We start from the raw sequence: 15,593 nt of genomic DNA, 5'->3' as shown, positions 1-15,593 counted from the left end.
CCTATGTCAATTTTTATGTACAACGTTAAAAAACACGATTAAAAACCATTTCTGATCACTTTTTTTCATTTTAATGCAAATTTTTTTTTTTGACAAGACAACATTTTTTTGATGGATTAACTATGGTCCCCTTGGAACGAGCTGTCAAGTAGGAGCTTTTCTGTCAAGAAGGACCGCGAGATTAATTTGTCAAAATTGATTTAAAAATCCATTTTAATCTCTTTGTGGTCGTACAAAGGGTTATTGTACTCAGAAAAATAAGTTTTATCGCTGTAAACAATAATATCAGCAATCTAAGCTTCATTTTAGTACCCAATTAGAAACTGACGTATGGTTTGAAAAATTTCAAAATCTACGGTAAGTTGACGTTTCAATATCAAAGGTAAACAAACAACTGCATAGCAACGTTTATCAGCCCAGCAAAATTTCTAAGTTGATTGTGGATGACGGCCGTAAGTTGCGTACTTTCCTAAGTAACTACTTTACTTAGATGTTCTAAGCTAAGTGATTGTAGATAGCCCATGAAAATTACCCAAAAGTGCGTTGTGTTGGATAAACGTGCAAGCCCGACCTAAATGTAAACGTCATTGTCATTGTTGACAACCTTCAAGAAAGACGCCGAAACAACTTCTTTTCACGATTGGAACCGGTCCCGGAATAAAACTCCTGCCAGGATGTCGGAAGGTAAGATAAATTCGAGTATCTACTAGATGGTTTTGAACAACACTTTTTTTTTGCTTTTGCCAATCAGCGGGTCCCAGTTCTTCTCAACAGCCTCCCAAAAAGAAGCAGAAAAAATTAACGGAACGCCAAAGGTTGAAGGAGGAGGAAAAGAGGCTGAGATGGGTGGAACCGAAAGATTTCGACATGTCGACGGTTCAAAAACGGGACCCAAGACCGACAAGAGAGGCCGCCAAGGTCGATTTCGATGGATACCTGAGGAGCAAAAAATACCTCCGCGGCGATGTGCGTGCGATCGCCGAGGATCCTACACTTTACTGCTTGGTGTCCGTGAAGGAAGACGTGTGTCCGATTCCGGTGCGGCTTGGTCCGTTGGGTTACCCCAGGCAGTGGTTCTTGCACAATGACCACTTCGACCCGTTGAAGGCAAACATTATGAATCGGAACGCACAGGCACTGCTGTTGAGTGGCCCGAACGGACCGCGGGTGCAGGCAGTGATAAAAGCAGACGGTTATGCCCTGGTGCTGGCCAAGGATGAGTTCACGGCGGAATTTGTGCGCGGTTTGATTCCTCTGCTGGCCAACGACGGCATGGCGGTGAAGGAGGTAACGGAGCCGGAGATCAATGAATTCAACGCAACCCGGAACGAACGGGTCGATCCGAACATCCTGATCAAGTTTCGCAACCATGGATGGCAAAGAAGAAGGGGAGGTCCCGGAAAACGTGGAGGACGGGGCGGACAGGCACAGCGTGGAAAAGGACAGCGTCGTAATGATAGACAGTATAAAACGAATGGGCCACAGCATTTTCAGGAACAACAATCGGATGGGGAAGACTTTGATCCCGAATTCAACGAGGATTATTGTTTTTGAATATCCTTGAATTATATATTAATTAAAAAGAAGTTTGAAATAGTTTGTTTTTTTTTTTTTTTTTGTAGTAGTGAATTCCCAAAATACGTATTTTTAATTTCTAAATTTTTAGACAGAAAAAAACAACCCCATTTTAGTAAAATTTTATTAATTGATTGCCTATTAAATAACAACTTGTTGCATTTTAAATAAATGCAATTTTTCAATATTTCATCATCGCCATTTTGACAATTAAAAAAAAGAGATAACGAAGAAAAAAAAATTGTGATGCGATTATCCGAAGTGAACATTATCTAATCTGGACTGTACATCTTTTCTATCGAGAAATTAAAAAGAGAGATGTGAGCCGGTAACATGGAGTGAAATTTTCGCAGCTGTCATGGAAAACTTCACAGCAGCTTGACAGAAAGTTTAACTCCATGTTGCGCTTTTTATTTCTCGATACGTATTTCTGTCGACTGATTCTTTATGGGGTGTTCAAGGTAAACATTACTGCAACCACAAAACAAACTCAGCTGTCATTTTAGCACCTATCTTTGCTACGGAACTCCTAACATCATGGACCAGTCGCGAATCTCCAATTCCGGTAAGAATATGGATAAACCTAAACGCACACACAACAACCAACACAACCCCCTCCAGGACCCCACTACGCCGCCGGTCCATCTCTAATTCCCTCGCTGGTCCGTCAACGGGAACCGGACTCCTCCCCGGCGGAAATGGCCCAGCTCTGCCGTCTGCTGCTGGCCAGCGGCTTTCTCGAATACGAAGCCCAACAGATCTCCCGGCTCCAGTACTGCACGGCCATTCAATTCTTCCGGCGTGACGACACCGACCGGACGCTGCTGGTCGCTCCGTTCCCGCTGCGCATCTCGATCCGTCAATATCCGGAGCGGTGGTTCGACGAGACGTTCTACCAGCAATTCCAAGCCTATCTGCTAAAGTGCGTGGCCGATCTGGACCATATCGGTGTGCCCCGGCCCCAGATTGCGTCCCAGATGCTGGTGGCTGGTTACATGCTGCTGCTGGTGCGGGACCGTGCCGGCGTTTCGACGCTGCAGAAGATGATAAGGAACGTGCGCTTCCAGGGCTGGCGCATGAAGGAGCCGACCGTGTCCGAGAGGCAGGCGTTTTACTACGGAGCCAAGGTGGCTGATCCTAGTCGAATGCAGGTGATTCCGTTGGGTGCTGCGCCGAAGAAGAAAAAGGTCAAGAATCGTGGCAAGAAGCGGAACAAAGCCTTGCAAAAGGTTCGGGAACCGCCCAAAGTTGAAGAACTAAACTACGAGGCTGGTTACGATCCGGGGAGTTGTCGAGCGGCCGACTCGGTGGACGCTTTGATGGACCAGAGATACGACGAACTCAGTAATAGCTTCTTCCACGAAGATCAAGCGACGGACAGCTTGATAAACTTCCAGGCCGCGGACTGAACTCAACGGAATGTAATATCTCATGCGGTAAAAACAGGTACGCTGAACTAAGTAAATAAAATGAATTTATTGAATTGATCGCTACTTCCCATCGAACCGATTCAGCATCGCGTACAAATCTTCAACTTTATTGGTCGGACTGGTGCTCCTTGCGGGTTGCGAAGCGCTCTGCCTGTTCAGCAGTGGCACTCCGTAGGGATTGTCCGGATCCTCCTCGACGCCCTCGACCGGTTTGAAATTGGCCCATCGACTCGTTCCCCCACTCGACGTCGCCTCGCCCCAAGCCTTGTCCCAGCTGAGACTGAATTCGTCACTTGTTTTCGGTTCTTCTGGTGTAGCTAGAGTTGCAGGTAGATTCCACTTGAGGTTGTCGTCTGGGGTAGGCGTGATCACGATGTTATTGCCAGAACGGGTGTTGATGGTTGGAATTGTTGAGGACCACTTGAGGTTCGCCGCAGCGGTGGCGCTTTTCGGAGCGTTCTTGGAACTGTTGTCCGGAACAGCCGCTAGCGACGGAATCGGACGTGGTGCTTCCTCGGGTTTCGTATTTTCTCTTTTGGCCGGATTAACCCAGGAGTACTTGCTTGGGTCCGCTGGCGGTTTCGTTGGTCCGGTCGTAATTGTCGCGATTTTGAAAACCGGTTCCGGCTCGGGCTCCGGTGGTTTGGGCTGTTCTGGAGGAAGTGGTGGAGGTTCTACGAAGACTGCGACGTCCGGGGTGACCACGGTGGCTTTCTCGACGACGGTTGGTGGCACCACGATGGGACACGCCCAAGTAAAAACAGGTTGCGTTAGCAGCGCTGGATCCAAGGTCTGTGAATTCGGTGGAGGTGGAACTGGCAGCGGTGGGGGTGGGACGTTGAAAACTCTGGGAATGTCTGGGACGGGACTCGCTTGGTCAGCTTTAGGTACTTTCGGTCCAGTGACTGTGGATACAGATGCAGTTTCCTCGTCATCATGTCCAAAACCTGCTGGAACGGCACCCAAGTTGGCACGTGCTCCCTTCCAGGACCACTTGAAGGCAGGTTTGGCGATCGGAGCGGCCTTTTTCGTTTTGGCCACCACAGGAACAACGATATCTTTCTTTGTCGGAGCCTTGCGAGTGCTTGGCGTAGGTTCAGGTTCAGGTACAGCAATCGCAACCGGTGGTGCCTCTTCCGGCTTAGGACTCGGCGCCTTCAACAGTCGGTCCAGGTTGCCACTATTCGGAAATGGCAACGTTAGCACCGGCTGGCTCCTAAAGGACGCAATCTCGCTAGCAATCTCCGGCGAAACCATATCCCGGAACGTGGGCTTAACCGCGGCCACCTTTGCCACCGGTGCTCCAAATGATTCCCCAAATTGCGGGTGAAAAGTACTCTTCCTTTTAGCCTGCACGTTACGTCGATTCCCGGAGAAATAGTCCTGAATCCGGTGCTGCCGCCCTGCGGCCAACTCCACCTCGTCGTGCATCACCACCAAAAAGTCAAACTTTTGAAAGGCAAACACGGTGGCCTCTTCGTAGGTGTAGAGTCCCCGATCCAGCAGCCATTGAACGCGCGCCGGATAGCCCAGGTCGGCGGGTTTCTGCGAGAACGTGGTCATCATCAGCGAACGTAGCGGCATCTGCACCAGCAGGGCAGCTTGGTCCTGGTCCCGGCCCTGGTCTACAAGCCATTCGAATTTGATGATTTCTTTGGCTTCACGGGCGGCCTCCGCCGGCGTAAATCCTTCGGCCAGGAACATTTTGTAGCGCTGCTCCAGGTCTGTGGCGACGCAACTGTCGTCGGATTCCGGTTGTCCGGTGTAGAGATTCATGATTGTGGCTTTGCTGAAGTATCACTGTGCTTTAAGATCTGTGAAAGAAGTTGTCCGAGTTATTTAAAATTACATTTAATTAAATAAAAATCTAAATCAGACTTTTCAGACATGATCTCTTAGTTCAGAATGGAAAACCTTTTACGTTTTCTCAAAATCACTAAATAATAATACAAATACCTATTTTTTAGGTACGCTACTGAAATTTAATCTTTTCATGTCTAATATTTCTGATGAAAGGTAAATGCTTAACTTAGATCCAAACAGATTAATTTTGTAGCAATCACGTACTATCTTTGATAACGATCTAAAATCGATTTAAAATAAGCATTTTTTCAGTAGTCCATTTGGCGTTATCCAGGCTGCACCACGAGGAGGCGGAACTACGCTACAGCCCGCAAATTTTGAGTGCGCTTTTAAAGTGCAACTTAGTGCAAAACTTTCTTTAGAATTACGTTAATTTTCATCAAAGCAGACAGTTACTGTTAGGACGAGAGGAGGAGCCTGACTAAACATTCCAAAAAGGGGCGTGGCTTACAAGATTTCTAATGACGTTCGATACTCCCCTCTCGCGACCTTCGAATGCAATTTCCTGAAGGGACAAAAGAATCTTTGGTGAGAGCGCGTTGACGACGTAAAGAGGAGGAGTAATGGAAAGAAAATTTCTTTGCTAGGAATCTCGAAACAAAATAAGAGATTTCGTGGTGTGTAGGAATCATGAAATGATAGTTTTTCCAATACTCTGTTTCCAGGTATTTTCTAATTTTTGATTGTCGAGCTTAAGGGATTACATACATGTAAATCGGCAATAATGTCGGAGGCTGGTATGAGCAGACACTTTTTTTTTTATCTGTATTCAGGGTACTAAAATATATATTTTCATCTATAAATAAAACAAATTTGTTTGTTTGTTTGTTTATTTGATCAATTTTGAATTTTTTTTTGATGACATTTGGTTGCATTATTTCCGAGATATAGATATACAGCAATTCCCCACGAAAACAGCATGGAAAAAACAAAAGTGCTCGGATCGGGCTCAAAATTTTTCTGGGGGTTCCCTGGCCGAAATAATTAGACCCGTATTTTTTGTTTGGCCATTAGGGTGACCTACGCCGTCTTAGGGTGGTCTGAAAAATTGCCATTTTCGTCGATTTTCGCAAAAACCACTTTTTTCAAAAAATCATAACTCCTCGCCATTTCAACCGATTTCAATTGTCTTATACGCAAATGAAAGGTGATAAGTTGGCCTTTCAAAGAAAAACAATAAAAAGTTTCAAAAATCTAGCCTAACATATGAAAAGGTCGAATGAAACTTTAAAATGCCGTTTTGACGGTGTCTGGACCAAAGAGCCCATGTCTGGAAATATTTTTATCGGATTCCCCGGACATTTTTACATAACATACTAAAAAATGGGAGGAGTTCATTAACAGGATTCTGAGATATGATTTTTTGAAAATAAAATCCGTGTTTTTCGACGCGCCGCGCGCAAAAACACGAAAATGACAAAATCGGCAAAAAAACAACTTTTTCAACTAAAACTGCGATAACTTAAAAATTTCAGCGATGACCTATACATGTCTGGGTACCAAAATTTTCGTAATTGAAAGGCGCAACTTTTGTAGGACGTGAACAAAGCAAGTTACGAAATAGAAAGAAAGTGATCAGAATCAGGGGTTTGTTATCGTGTTTATTTGCCGAACTCAATTATGTAATATGCTTATCGAGAAAAAAAAATGAATTCATGTATGTGAAGTTCATAGAATTTAAAACAAATAATTAATATTTTCCGGTTCGTCAGTAAAATTATCCAGTTTTCCCGAGATGACCACTTTAAATTTTAGGCGGTTCTGTTTCTACTTACCAAATTTCCTGCCTCCCAAATCAAAAGGCACTTGTGATACACTGCAATTTGCAACCAACAAAACTCGACTTCTGTTAACGGAACGTATATAGAATTCAACCTTTTTTTTTATTCCATTTCAACGAGATATACCGAAAGAGAATTCAATCACTTCACACCACAACAACACCACCACTCAACACTTGCGCGTTTCGACCATCGCGACCGCCATCCGGCTCTGGGGACTGACCTCGCCGCCGGCCAGCAGCACCACCAACAGCCCGTTCACCGAAATGGCCCCGTACAGCTTCCGGACCCAGCCGTCAATCTGTCGGATCTTGTTGCGCTTGGCGTCCACCGTGGCCAGATCTTCCGGCTTGAGCTGGATGCAGCTCAGGTTGAAATCGTAGTTCAAACACTTGTCAACGGTCTGCTCGATGACGGCCTCGTCTGAGTCCAGCTTCTGGAAGCAGAGCAGCTTCTTCACATCGGCGTTCGCCTGCATCGCTTCACCGAAATAGTTGCCAAAGTTGTCCAAATTGTTGGCGCTCGTCACGATTGCGGACTTTTTGTTCTTCTTGCGGGCTTGCCCAAACAGCGTTGTGGTTATTTCCGTCGTGGTTGCATCGGCCCCGAAGCGTTGAACTTCCTGTTGGGTCGCGATTCCAATGCGGCTGGCCTTTTTGTGATAGTTTCGGCGATCCTGAAGCCACTGATCGCCGTAGTAAATGTTCTTGGACAGCTTCAACTTGACGAGCGCTAACGAGGCGGAACAATCTTCGATCGAGTTGTGACCTCCGGCGGAACTCTGAATGTCCTGCTGGAGAAACTTTTTCGCCAGCACCTTCAGCTTCGTCTTGGTTCCGGCCGTGCCGGTCACGTTGAACAAAATACTCGTATCGATCACGTACGGGTGCATCATCTTCAGTGCGTTCAAGTCAAAGTTCAACGACTGACCCACCAGGATCGCATCCGGGGGCAGTTTGTTCTTCAACTCCCGATGCACGTCCTTCAACGTCTTGGACACGTTCTTCATGAGCTCGGGCGTAATTCCCGAGAATTGCGTCACATAATCAATGATCTTGTTGTTCGGCCGCACGAGCGACTCGTAAAACTCTTGGCCCTGCTCGTCAACGATCGAAACGCGGGTGAGTTCCGACGCGTTGATGCTGGTCCGACACATCTCACAATCGAGGCCAAACATCGGCGACTTGGGCGTGACCGGCGCATAATGGTCGTTCGTGGTAATGTAATCGATGTAGCGATGCTTCAGATTGCCTGCAAAGGGAGAAAAATGACGAGAACTCATTAAGAATAAAACTGCTTTGCCAGCGATTTAACGCCCTTTGTTTATCGCTGGAAGTTACAGTTTCAAGTGGCAGAGAGTTGTGTAAACAAAGACAGTCTTGTCGTATGAATGACTCACCCGTTAGTGGCAGTGGGTAATCTTCGTTGATCATCTGGATCGGCGACAGCAGCAGTTGCGTCCGCGGGAACTTGTCCCCCGGGGGCAGATCCAGCTCGCTGTAGTCCGGATCGACACCGGCGTCCGAACCGGCAATGTTGTTGAAAATGCTTCGCCGGATCAGCAGATGGTCCTTGCAACCGAGCATCGCGGCCTCCAGCGAACCATACTCGGCCAGCAGGATGTCCTTGTGGGTGTCGGACAGCGGAACGCAGGCCAATTCCTCCACCAACCTGTCACTCGGTGCCACCACCTGTAGAATGTGCTGAAATATCTTCTTACACTCGGGCATTTCGTGCTCGAACTCGGCAAAGTCGTCCGACGTGAGACCCTCCACCAGCAGCACCGTCGTGTGGGTCAACTTGGCCGATTTCTCCAGCGCCACCCAGCGGCCCGGACTCATCGGAGAATCGGTCCGCAGCAGTGTGTGCATCAACAGCGCCTGCACGTCATCCATCAGCAGCGGAACCCGGTCCTCGGGCTTTGTCTTCATCAACGCTTCCTGGCCAACCTCCTTCAGCCGCAGCTTCGGAACGTTCCGCATCCTGTCCCGTTTTTTGTTGACTTCCGTCTTCAGCGTTTGATAGTCGACTTCCTCGAGTTTTGCCTTTTTCTGCTCTGGTTGCTGCGATTCCTCTGACGGTGATGTTTGTTTGACAGCTGCTGTCTCTCTATCTCGCTCGTTCAGCTCCATCAATTCCAAAAATGCCAAAGCCTTTCGTTTCTTCCGCTCCAGGCGTTGATCCTTTTTGCTCTGATTTGCCGAGTCTGGTTTCATTTGCTGCACAGGTGAGAGTTAAAATTCACTGGATTAATCAAAAAAACCATTCGAAATCACAAAGATATTCAATCCGTTGGAACAAATCGAACCTGATGATTCCCTCGTGTATTTTCGCAAGACTCCCTGCGACTGAGCACATCTTTGAGTTTTGAAAGGGCAACACGTACACGTTCGTTTAAATTTATCTAAATCTGAGGCAGTTACTTTTGCCATCAATGGCGTTTACCCAAATTTGACTTGTTTTAAAATTTACTTTTGTCATATTTGACACAAAAACAGAAAGTTTTAATTCAAAATATCGTTGAAATTTTATTTTTTCTTTTGTAATTCAACTGTCTTCAACCCTTGTCGTCAAGCATAAACTTAAAAAGTCAATAATCCCAGCGGTGACTCCCATTGTGGAACTTCTTCCGGTTTCGCCCAAACATTCCCGGACTCCGGTCGGCCCAGGTTACGTGAAAAATCCCAATCTCTTCCAGCGTGGGCTGCCTCGCCTCGATTCCGATGGCCCGTCGCATTTCGGGAAGCAAGTCGCGCACAAAATTGGCGCTAAAGTTCTCCTCCATCAGCACCAGCACGTATCCACCCTGGAAAAAGATGCTGACGGGCTTGCTGAACTGGGGCTGGTCCAGGAAGGAATCGTTTATGAAATCGCGAAACGGTTGCACTTGGCTCTCCATGGAAATCCACTCGCGCGGATAGTTTGGCAAGCAAAACCGCACCGGAACCAGGCTGGGATGTTCGTACAACAGTTCGGCAAATCTACGCCAGAGCTTTTCCACTTCATGCCGAGTGAACCCGTTTTCCAGCAGGTCCGAAGTGATCGGGGCTTGCTTTTTGGCAAGTTTGTTCATCTCCTTCCGCCAAGCTGCTTTGCGTTTCGCGATCTCCGGATTGTTCGATGGTTTTCCTGTTGTAGCAACATTATATTTATATTTATTTTAAAAGTTACAATGGCGGTTTACTTACTTTTCCCCATAGTTTCTATTGCAATAATTGCATTTGCTTCGAATAGAAAATTTTCAGTTGAAATTTTTAATTAAATGAATGCAACAGATTCATTGCAAACAAAAGCGGAATTTTGACAGGTTTTTTAACACACTTATCCTAAATAACACATCCTTAGTGTTTTTGCCTTCCTCACCTTCACGCAGAAAAATAAGGCATATTTGAATCAACAAAACGTTTTGTTGATTTGAAAATCATATTTTTTGTTGAATCAACGCTAAACGTCAAAGCAGCTTTTTCAAAACAACAAAAGACTTTTGTGGAATCGAGAAAATCAAGTTTTGTTTCAACGCAAAATCGGCGTTGATTATATTCAACAAAAATTTTGTTGATTCAAACCTCGTACAGGCTGATTCTACAAAACATTTTTCTGCGTGTTACTGAGCAAAGGTTATAAAATCACTCGGATAATGAACTTTTTAATTGGGTACTAAAGCCCTATGTCAATTTTTATGTACAACGGTAGAAAACACGATAAAAACCATTTTTGATCACTTTTTTTCATTTTAATGCAATTTTGTTTTTTTGACTAGACAACATTTTTTCGATGGATCAACCACAGACAAACAGACGTGACTCTCCATACAAAATATTTTTGAAATACATCGTCCTTAATCAAAAAACCAAATCACGACGACGCCAGCGCTGCCTGGTGAGCTGATGCCGAATCGCAGCCCAAATATACCCATACAAACTCATTACTGTCATGTGTCATGTCAGTGTATGCGTGAGACAATCAAGCCTTAACGATTGTAAACATCAACAGCTGACCGAAATAATTTTGTTGCTGCTGATCGTCAGTACCCGATGCAAAAAATAAAAATCGATGTCGATGGCCGAAGATGACGGTGATCCGTCATCCGATTCCGTTTCCAATGGCAGAACTTCATGAGCCAAATCATGCAGCAGCAACAGCAACGACAGAGATCTAATCCCCGTTGCTTCCAAGTTCTATCGAAGTTTCCTTCTCCTCCAACAGCTCGAACACCTGGCACCATCATCAACAAGAAAACCCAGGTCACGAAAACATCAGTAGTGGCCGCCGAAATAGAAAAATCCAATTCAAATCTACCGGAATTGATCCCCACGATGGGCGTTTGGAAACATCCGCAGGGAACGTGTCCATGGCACAGTTAGGTTGCGCTAAACAACAAAAGCAAAAAGGGGAAAAGGTTCCAAAAAATCTTCCCCAACCTTTTCCTGCAAAGCCACCGTTAGATTTCCTGAATTCCATACATTTTTGTGTTCTCATTTGCTGCTTCGCACGTGCTCACGCTCAACATAAAAACAAAAACACGCATCACACACACACTGAGAACAGACGGGTGAGCTGTCACGACAGCAGCGCCATCAGCGCCGGGTGAGTGGATGCCGAAACAAAATTGCATTTGAAATAACCGTTTTTGAAGGACGATGGTTTGGCACTCGAGTGTCCCGTCTGTTTGTCTGTGGATCAACTATGGCCCCCTTGGAACAAGCTGTCAAGTAGGAGCTTTTCTGTCAAGAAGGACCGCGAGGTTAATTTTTCAAAATTGATTTAAAAATCCATTTTAAACTCTTTGTGGTCGTACAAAGGGTCAATGAAATCAGAAAAATAAGCTTTATCGCTGTAAAAATTAATATCAGCAATCTAAGCTTCACTTTAGGACCCAATTAGACCTCCTAGACCTATATATACCTTCATTTGTACATATCGACTCAGAATCACCAGCTGAGCAAATGTCTGTGTGTTTGGCTGTATGTAGACATGTGTACCAAATCAATGTCACTGGAATATCTCGTCACAGGCTCAACCGATTTTGGCCGGAATGGATTCAATCGATCTGTCTTAACGTCCCCTAAGTTGCTATTTAAATTCATGCAGTTTCATCATGTATTTAAAAAGTTATGTTAAAAAAACTGTTTCATATTAAATTAAAATTATGGTAAAAAGGGTGGTTTTTCCATGAAACCTTCACATGTTATATATTTTTAGAAAGCATATGAGAAGACCTTTTAGGTGGAGTAAGAATTTTCAAGATCTGACTTACCTATCTTAAATTACAAGCAGGTTAAAAAATGGTCTGAATTCACAGCTCGTTTCAAGGGGACCACAGTTGATCCATTGATAAAATGTTGTCTTGTCAATATTTTTTTGCATTAAAATGAAAAAAATATATAAAAAATGTTAATTGTATTTTTTTACCGTTGCACATAAAAATTGACTTAGGGCTTTAGTACCCAGATTTTTTTACTCTAGATTTAATACCAACATTGTTAGTTAAACCAGGGCTGCGGAGTTGGGTCATATTTCAAACGACTCCGACTCCGGCTCCGGCTTTGAACAAATGGTTGGCTCCGACTCCGACTCCGGCCTACCAACTCTAGCCGACTCCGTCTCCGACTCCAGCTTTCAACAAATGGTTGGCTCCGACTCCGACTCCACATGTTTTTAAATGTTTCAAAAGTTAGTTATCTATTATTAGTTAATTATTTTTAAAACATTGATAAATAGGATTATTTAAATACTCTCTAAGCGTCATGTTTTTCTCAAGAAAAATAAGTTAAGTAAAAGTAAAGTAAACTAAATAAACGGAAAAAAGTTTCTAGATTACAAGTTTTATACGTTATGGAAACAGAAATCAAAAAATATCTTCAGTTTTAGAGGCATTTTGAGAATTTTTTTTTGAAATTAAATATGTCTTTATTGAACTTTCTTATAATAATTACATTTCATTTACATTCTAAGTGGTATGGCTAAATGCTCTTCATCTTTGTTTTATTTTTCGTTTTCTTATTAACTGTTCACATTCATTTATTTACTTCAAATTGTTTTTCATTTTTGCATTGAATCGAATACATTTGGGTAAAAAAGAAAAAAAAATCACTTTAACAACTAATCCTAACTTAAAACTAAAAAAGCAAATTCATTGAAATATTCAAAATCATTAGAACGAGTAAACTACGAACTGTATTTTAAGATAAATCCTCCAAGCGTTCTTACTTGTTCCGCACGAGTTTTGCAACCACGCAGTGTTGTTGTCAGCTCGATGAAAATGTTCACAAGTTCTTGTGGTGAAAACAGGTCACTGCTGCCTTCATACGTTGATGCTGGTTGGTTTTCCCTCGGTTGCTGGCTGAAGCCAGGATGCAAGCAGTTCGAACATTGTGTCACGTCACGGTGCACTGGACGATAACGTTCCCAAGTCACGATGATGTTGAAAATTGCCCGAACTGCCTTCAGCTCAGACGGCGTTGTCGATCCTTTCTCGAGATGAACCAGGTACAGTTGATCACGATACTTGATGTCCTTGTTGTGTCTCGTCATCTTGAAGACTTCGATCACGTTCAGCTTAAGAGTTTTGAGCTCTTCTTTCAGCACACTCACATCCATGTCGTACAGGCCTCGGAGGACCTGTTTCATGGGGCGTTTACATGGATCGTCATGGCTGTAGTATTCAATCTTTGTGTTGTTCAGGAAATCCCGGACGTAGTTGTAATCCTTTCTGGTAGGTAGCAGAATTTTGAGTCCATCAGCACACAAGCGAATGGAAGCTCGTAAAGCACCAGATTTGATAAACCCGGTCAGCCACTTTCGCACCGAATCCGATGATGATGTTTTCACAAAAATGGGTGGCAACTTTTCCCGTCGTTCAAATTCTTCCTTCTCGCTCACGTCCACAGGGAGGGTAGCGAACTGGTTTCCAGACAATTTTTGAGCGTCCTTGCTCAAACTGCCTGGATTTGCAGGTAGCGCTTCGGCATTCTTTAGCTTCTTCAAATCTGCCGATCCTGCTGGTGAGGACCGCCTCTTTTTCTTGCCCTGAGGCATTTTTGCACTTTTTAAGCACTTTTCAGGAGCTAAAATCCAGCAGTACCTCACTGAATGATGGTCCACAAGGGAATGAGAGGCATTTTGAGAAGAACAGCTTTGTAAGTAAATTTGGATTTACTTGCTTAACCTCAAATTTGAAAATATTTTTTTCAAAGTAATAAATTTAAATATTAAATTGTTATTTTTGAATGAATAACTAAAAGAAACCTGGCCTTAATGATCTATTGAACATTAAAATTCAATTTGCTAACTTTAAGGCTGACATTTGTAAGAAGCACAACACAAGAACACCTTGTTTTTTAAATGACAATTTTAAACGAAACTTTTTTTTGTTTTTTTTTTTAAGACGTACATGGACATCACGCCATGGCTGAAGGAGATTATGATTGCAAATAAATAAAAAGTAAATCTTTCCCAGTTCCTGAGGGGAACACCCTTGAAGAGTATTGGGGCCGGCATTTACAAAGCGGATTCAGTGGGAGTTTCATTCTCAACTTAATGTTAACATGTTAGGGTTAATGATAACATTCCATAGGTCGCCTCTCCCTAAGGTGTCGTGATAAGGTCCAGTTTGTGACGATACACTACCTTCCCTTTACTAAGCAATCGATTCCAGAAGGGAAAAGATCACCAGTTGTGTTGGTCCAAGCCGGGATTTGAACCCCGATCTATCGCAAACTGGCGGAAGCGTTACCACTGGGCTACATGGCTCGGTCATTGCAAATCAATGTATCTAAACAATTTCTTCGTGGAAAGGATGCTTAAGATGTCCTTTTCAAATATCTGTGGCATGGAAAATATTTTAACCTGAAAATTTTTAATTGATTTTGATTTTAAAATTTTATATACTTTAAAAAGGAGGTGCACGATACTTCGTGAATCTTCACCTAAAACGAAGCTTTTTGGATGATCTTGCGCCTCCATCAAAATATATGAAAAAACTTAAAATATAATAAAAACAAATATCCACAAGTAAAATATTTTCTAGGTCACAAATATTTCATTTTTATAAGATTCATTGATTTACAATAATTATCACCTTCCGTCATATTGCCGTAAGACATACATTATGAGAAAATTCGTACCAGTTGATAATATTTTGATTCTGGGTTTTTTTATTTATAATATTTGAAAAATAAATTAAAATCCTATATTTTGTTCTATAATTTTTATTATTAGTTCATTTTTGTACTGAATTCTTGAGATTTGTTCAACGATAATTTGCAACGCTATCAAAATAGTTTACCTAAAATCAACATCAATATCAACAATCAATGATTATTTCAAATTTGTTGCAACTTCTTTTAACATTTTTTGTTAGTTTAAATTATTTTAAATGCAACACTTTGATTTTCTTGTACTCAGTTAGAAACAAAATGCGCATGTTGAGTTTCAAGTAAGAGATTGTTATTATCGTTGATTAATTGTTACAAAAGTTAAACTGTCAGTGACTCTTTTTCGATCTGCAAAAACAGTGATTACTATTTATAATCTTTTTATGTACCTCGTATTTTTTTCCTAAAAAATGATATAACTTAAAACCTCTAAGACATTCGCTATAGGGGTAAAAGATGACTTTGTGTGTACTTTTTTCAGAAATAACTGAATGAAATTTGGTCAAATTTGAATTGAAAGGGAACATAAATATAGTCTGACTACATAACCAATTTTTTTTTATTTTTTTTATTTTATTTTTTGAATGATGATACTACATACTTGGGTAAGAGGTTATCATTTAGTGATTATAGTGTAATAACACAATTAGAGCATTTCATTCGCAATAAAAAGCTTCAAATACATAATGGCATCTGATAAATCAATTAAAAATATAAGTTGTTTTGTAAATTAAGCTGTTACATAGGAAATACTGAACAATAAAAAACATATTTTTTGTTGAATTTAA

General features: G+C 42.6%; 4 protein-coding genes across 6 annotated transcripts; 2 read left to right on the top strand and 2 right to left on the bottom strand.

The window, feature by feature from the left end:
- Positions 1–574: 574 nt before the first annotated feature.
- LOC119770623 lies at positions 575–1,601 on the top strand. The gene is made up of 2 exons (XM_038265856.1): positions 575–684; positions 752–1,601. Exons 1-2 carry the CDS (start codon positions 675–677, stop codon positions 1,552–1,554), a joined length of 813 nt encoding a protein of 270 aa, XP_038121784.1. The 5' UTR covers positions 575–674; the 3' UTR covers positions 1,555–1,601.
- A 359-nt stretch (positions 1,602–1,960) lies between these two features.
- Positions 1,961–3,268, top strand: LOC119769499. The gene is made up of 2 exons (XM_038262172.1): positions 1,961–2,140; positions 2,197–3,268. Exons 1-2 carry the CDS (start codon positions 2,113–2,115, stop codon positions 2,982–2,984), a joined length of 816 nt encoding a protein of 271 aa, XP_038118100.1. The 5' UTR covers positions 1,961–2,112; the 3' UTR covers positions 2,985–3,268.
- Positions 3,028–6,767, bottom strand: LOC119769498 (vegetative cell wall protein gp1-like). Of its 3 annotated transcripts, none has more exons than XM_038262171.1 (2): positions 6,644–6,767; positions 3,028–4,819 (listed from the first exon to the last, which is right to left on the bottom strand). In XM_038262171.1, the coding sequence occupies exon 2, from the start codon at positions 4,779–4,781 to the stop codon at positions 3,066–3,068; it is 1,716 nt and encodes a 571-aa protein (XP_038118099.1). In that variant the 5' UTR covers positions 4,782–4,819; positions 6,644–6,767; the 3' UTR covers positions 3,028–3,065. The 3 variants fall into 3 exon arrangements, with proteins under 3 accessions (XP_038118099.1, XP_038118097.1, XP_038118098.1); XM_038262169.1 differs by lacking the exon at positions 6,644–6,767 and adding an exon at positions 4,962–5,175; XM_038262170.1 differs by lacking the exon at positions 6,644–6,767 and adding an exon at positions 5,073–5,172.
- Positions 6,713–9,043, bottom strand: LOC6042838 (RNA exonuclease 5). The gene is made up of 3 exons (XM_001870800.2): positions 8,958–9,043; positions 8,049–8,868; positions 6,713–7,900 (listed from the first exon to the last, which is right to left on the bottom strand). Exons 2-3 carry the CDS (start codon positions 8,863–8,865, stop codon positions 6,819–6,821), a joined length of 1,899 nt encoding a protein of 632 aa, XP_001870835.2. The 5' UTR covers positions 8,866–8,868; positions 8,958–9,043; the 3' UTR covers positions 6,713–6,818.
- Between the last annotated feature and the right edge of the window lie 6,550 nt (positions 9,044–15,593).

This window comes from Culex quinquefasciatus, chromosome 3 (genome assembly GCF_015732765.1).
Source record: "Culex quinquefasciatus strain JHB chromosome 3, VPISU_Cqui_1.0_pri_paternal, whole genome shotgun sequence".
Taxonomy (NCBI): domain Eukaryota; kingdom Metazoa; phylum Arthropoda; class Insecta; order Diptera; family Culicidae; genus Culex; species Culex quinquefasciatus.
Note: the sequence above shows the minus strand (reverse complement) of the source record. Positions and strands in the feature narration are given on the sequence as shown.

What these genes read in the sequence shown, in the direction of transcription:
- LOC119769499 (XM_038262172.1), top strand. Translation starts at nt 2,113, where the DNA reads ATGGACCAGTCGCGAATCTCCAATTCCG. An exon ending in GTCGCGAATCTCCAATTCCG is followed by an intron (nt 2,141 to 2,196) that starts GTAAGAATATGG and finishes AACCCCCTCCAG; the next exon opens with GACCCCACTACGCCGCCGGT.
- LOC119769498 (XM_038262171.1), bottom strand. Translation starts at nt 4,781, where the DNA reads ATGAATCTCTACACCGGACAACCGGAATCCGACGACAGTTGCGTCGCC.
- LOC6042838 (XM_001870800.2), bottom strand. Translation starts at nt 8,865, where the DNA reads ATGAAACCAGACTCGGCAAATCAGAGCAAAAAGGATCAACGCCTGGAG. An exon ending in TTACCCACTGCCACTAACGG is followed by an intron (nt 7,901 to 8,048) that starts GTGAGTCATTCA and finishes CTCCCTTTGCAG; the next exon opens with GCAATCTGAAGCATCGCTAC.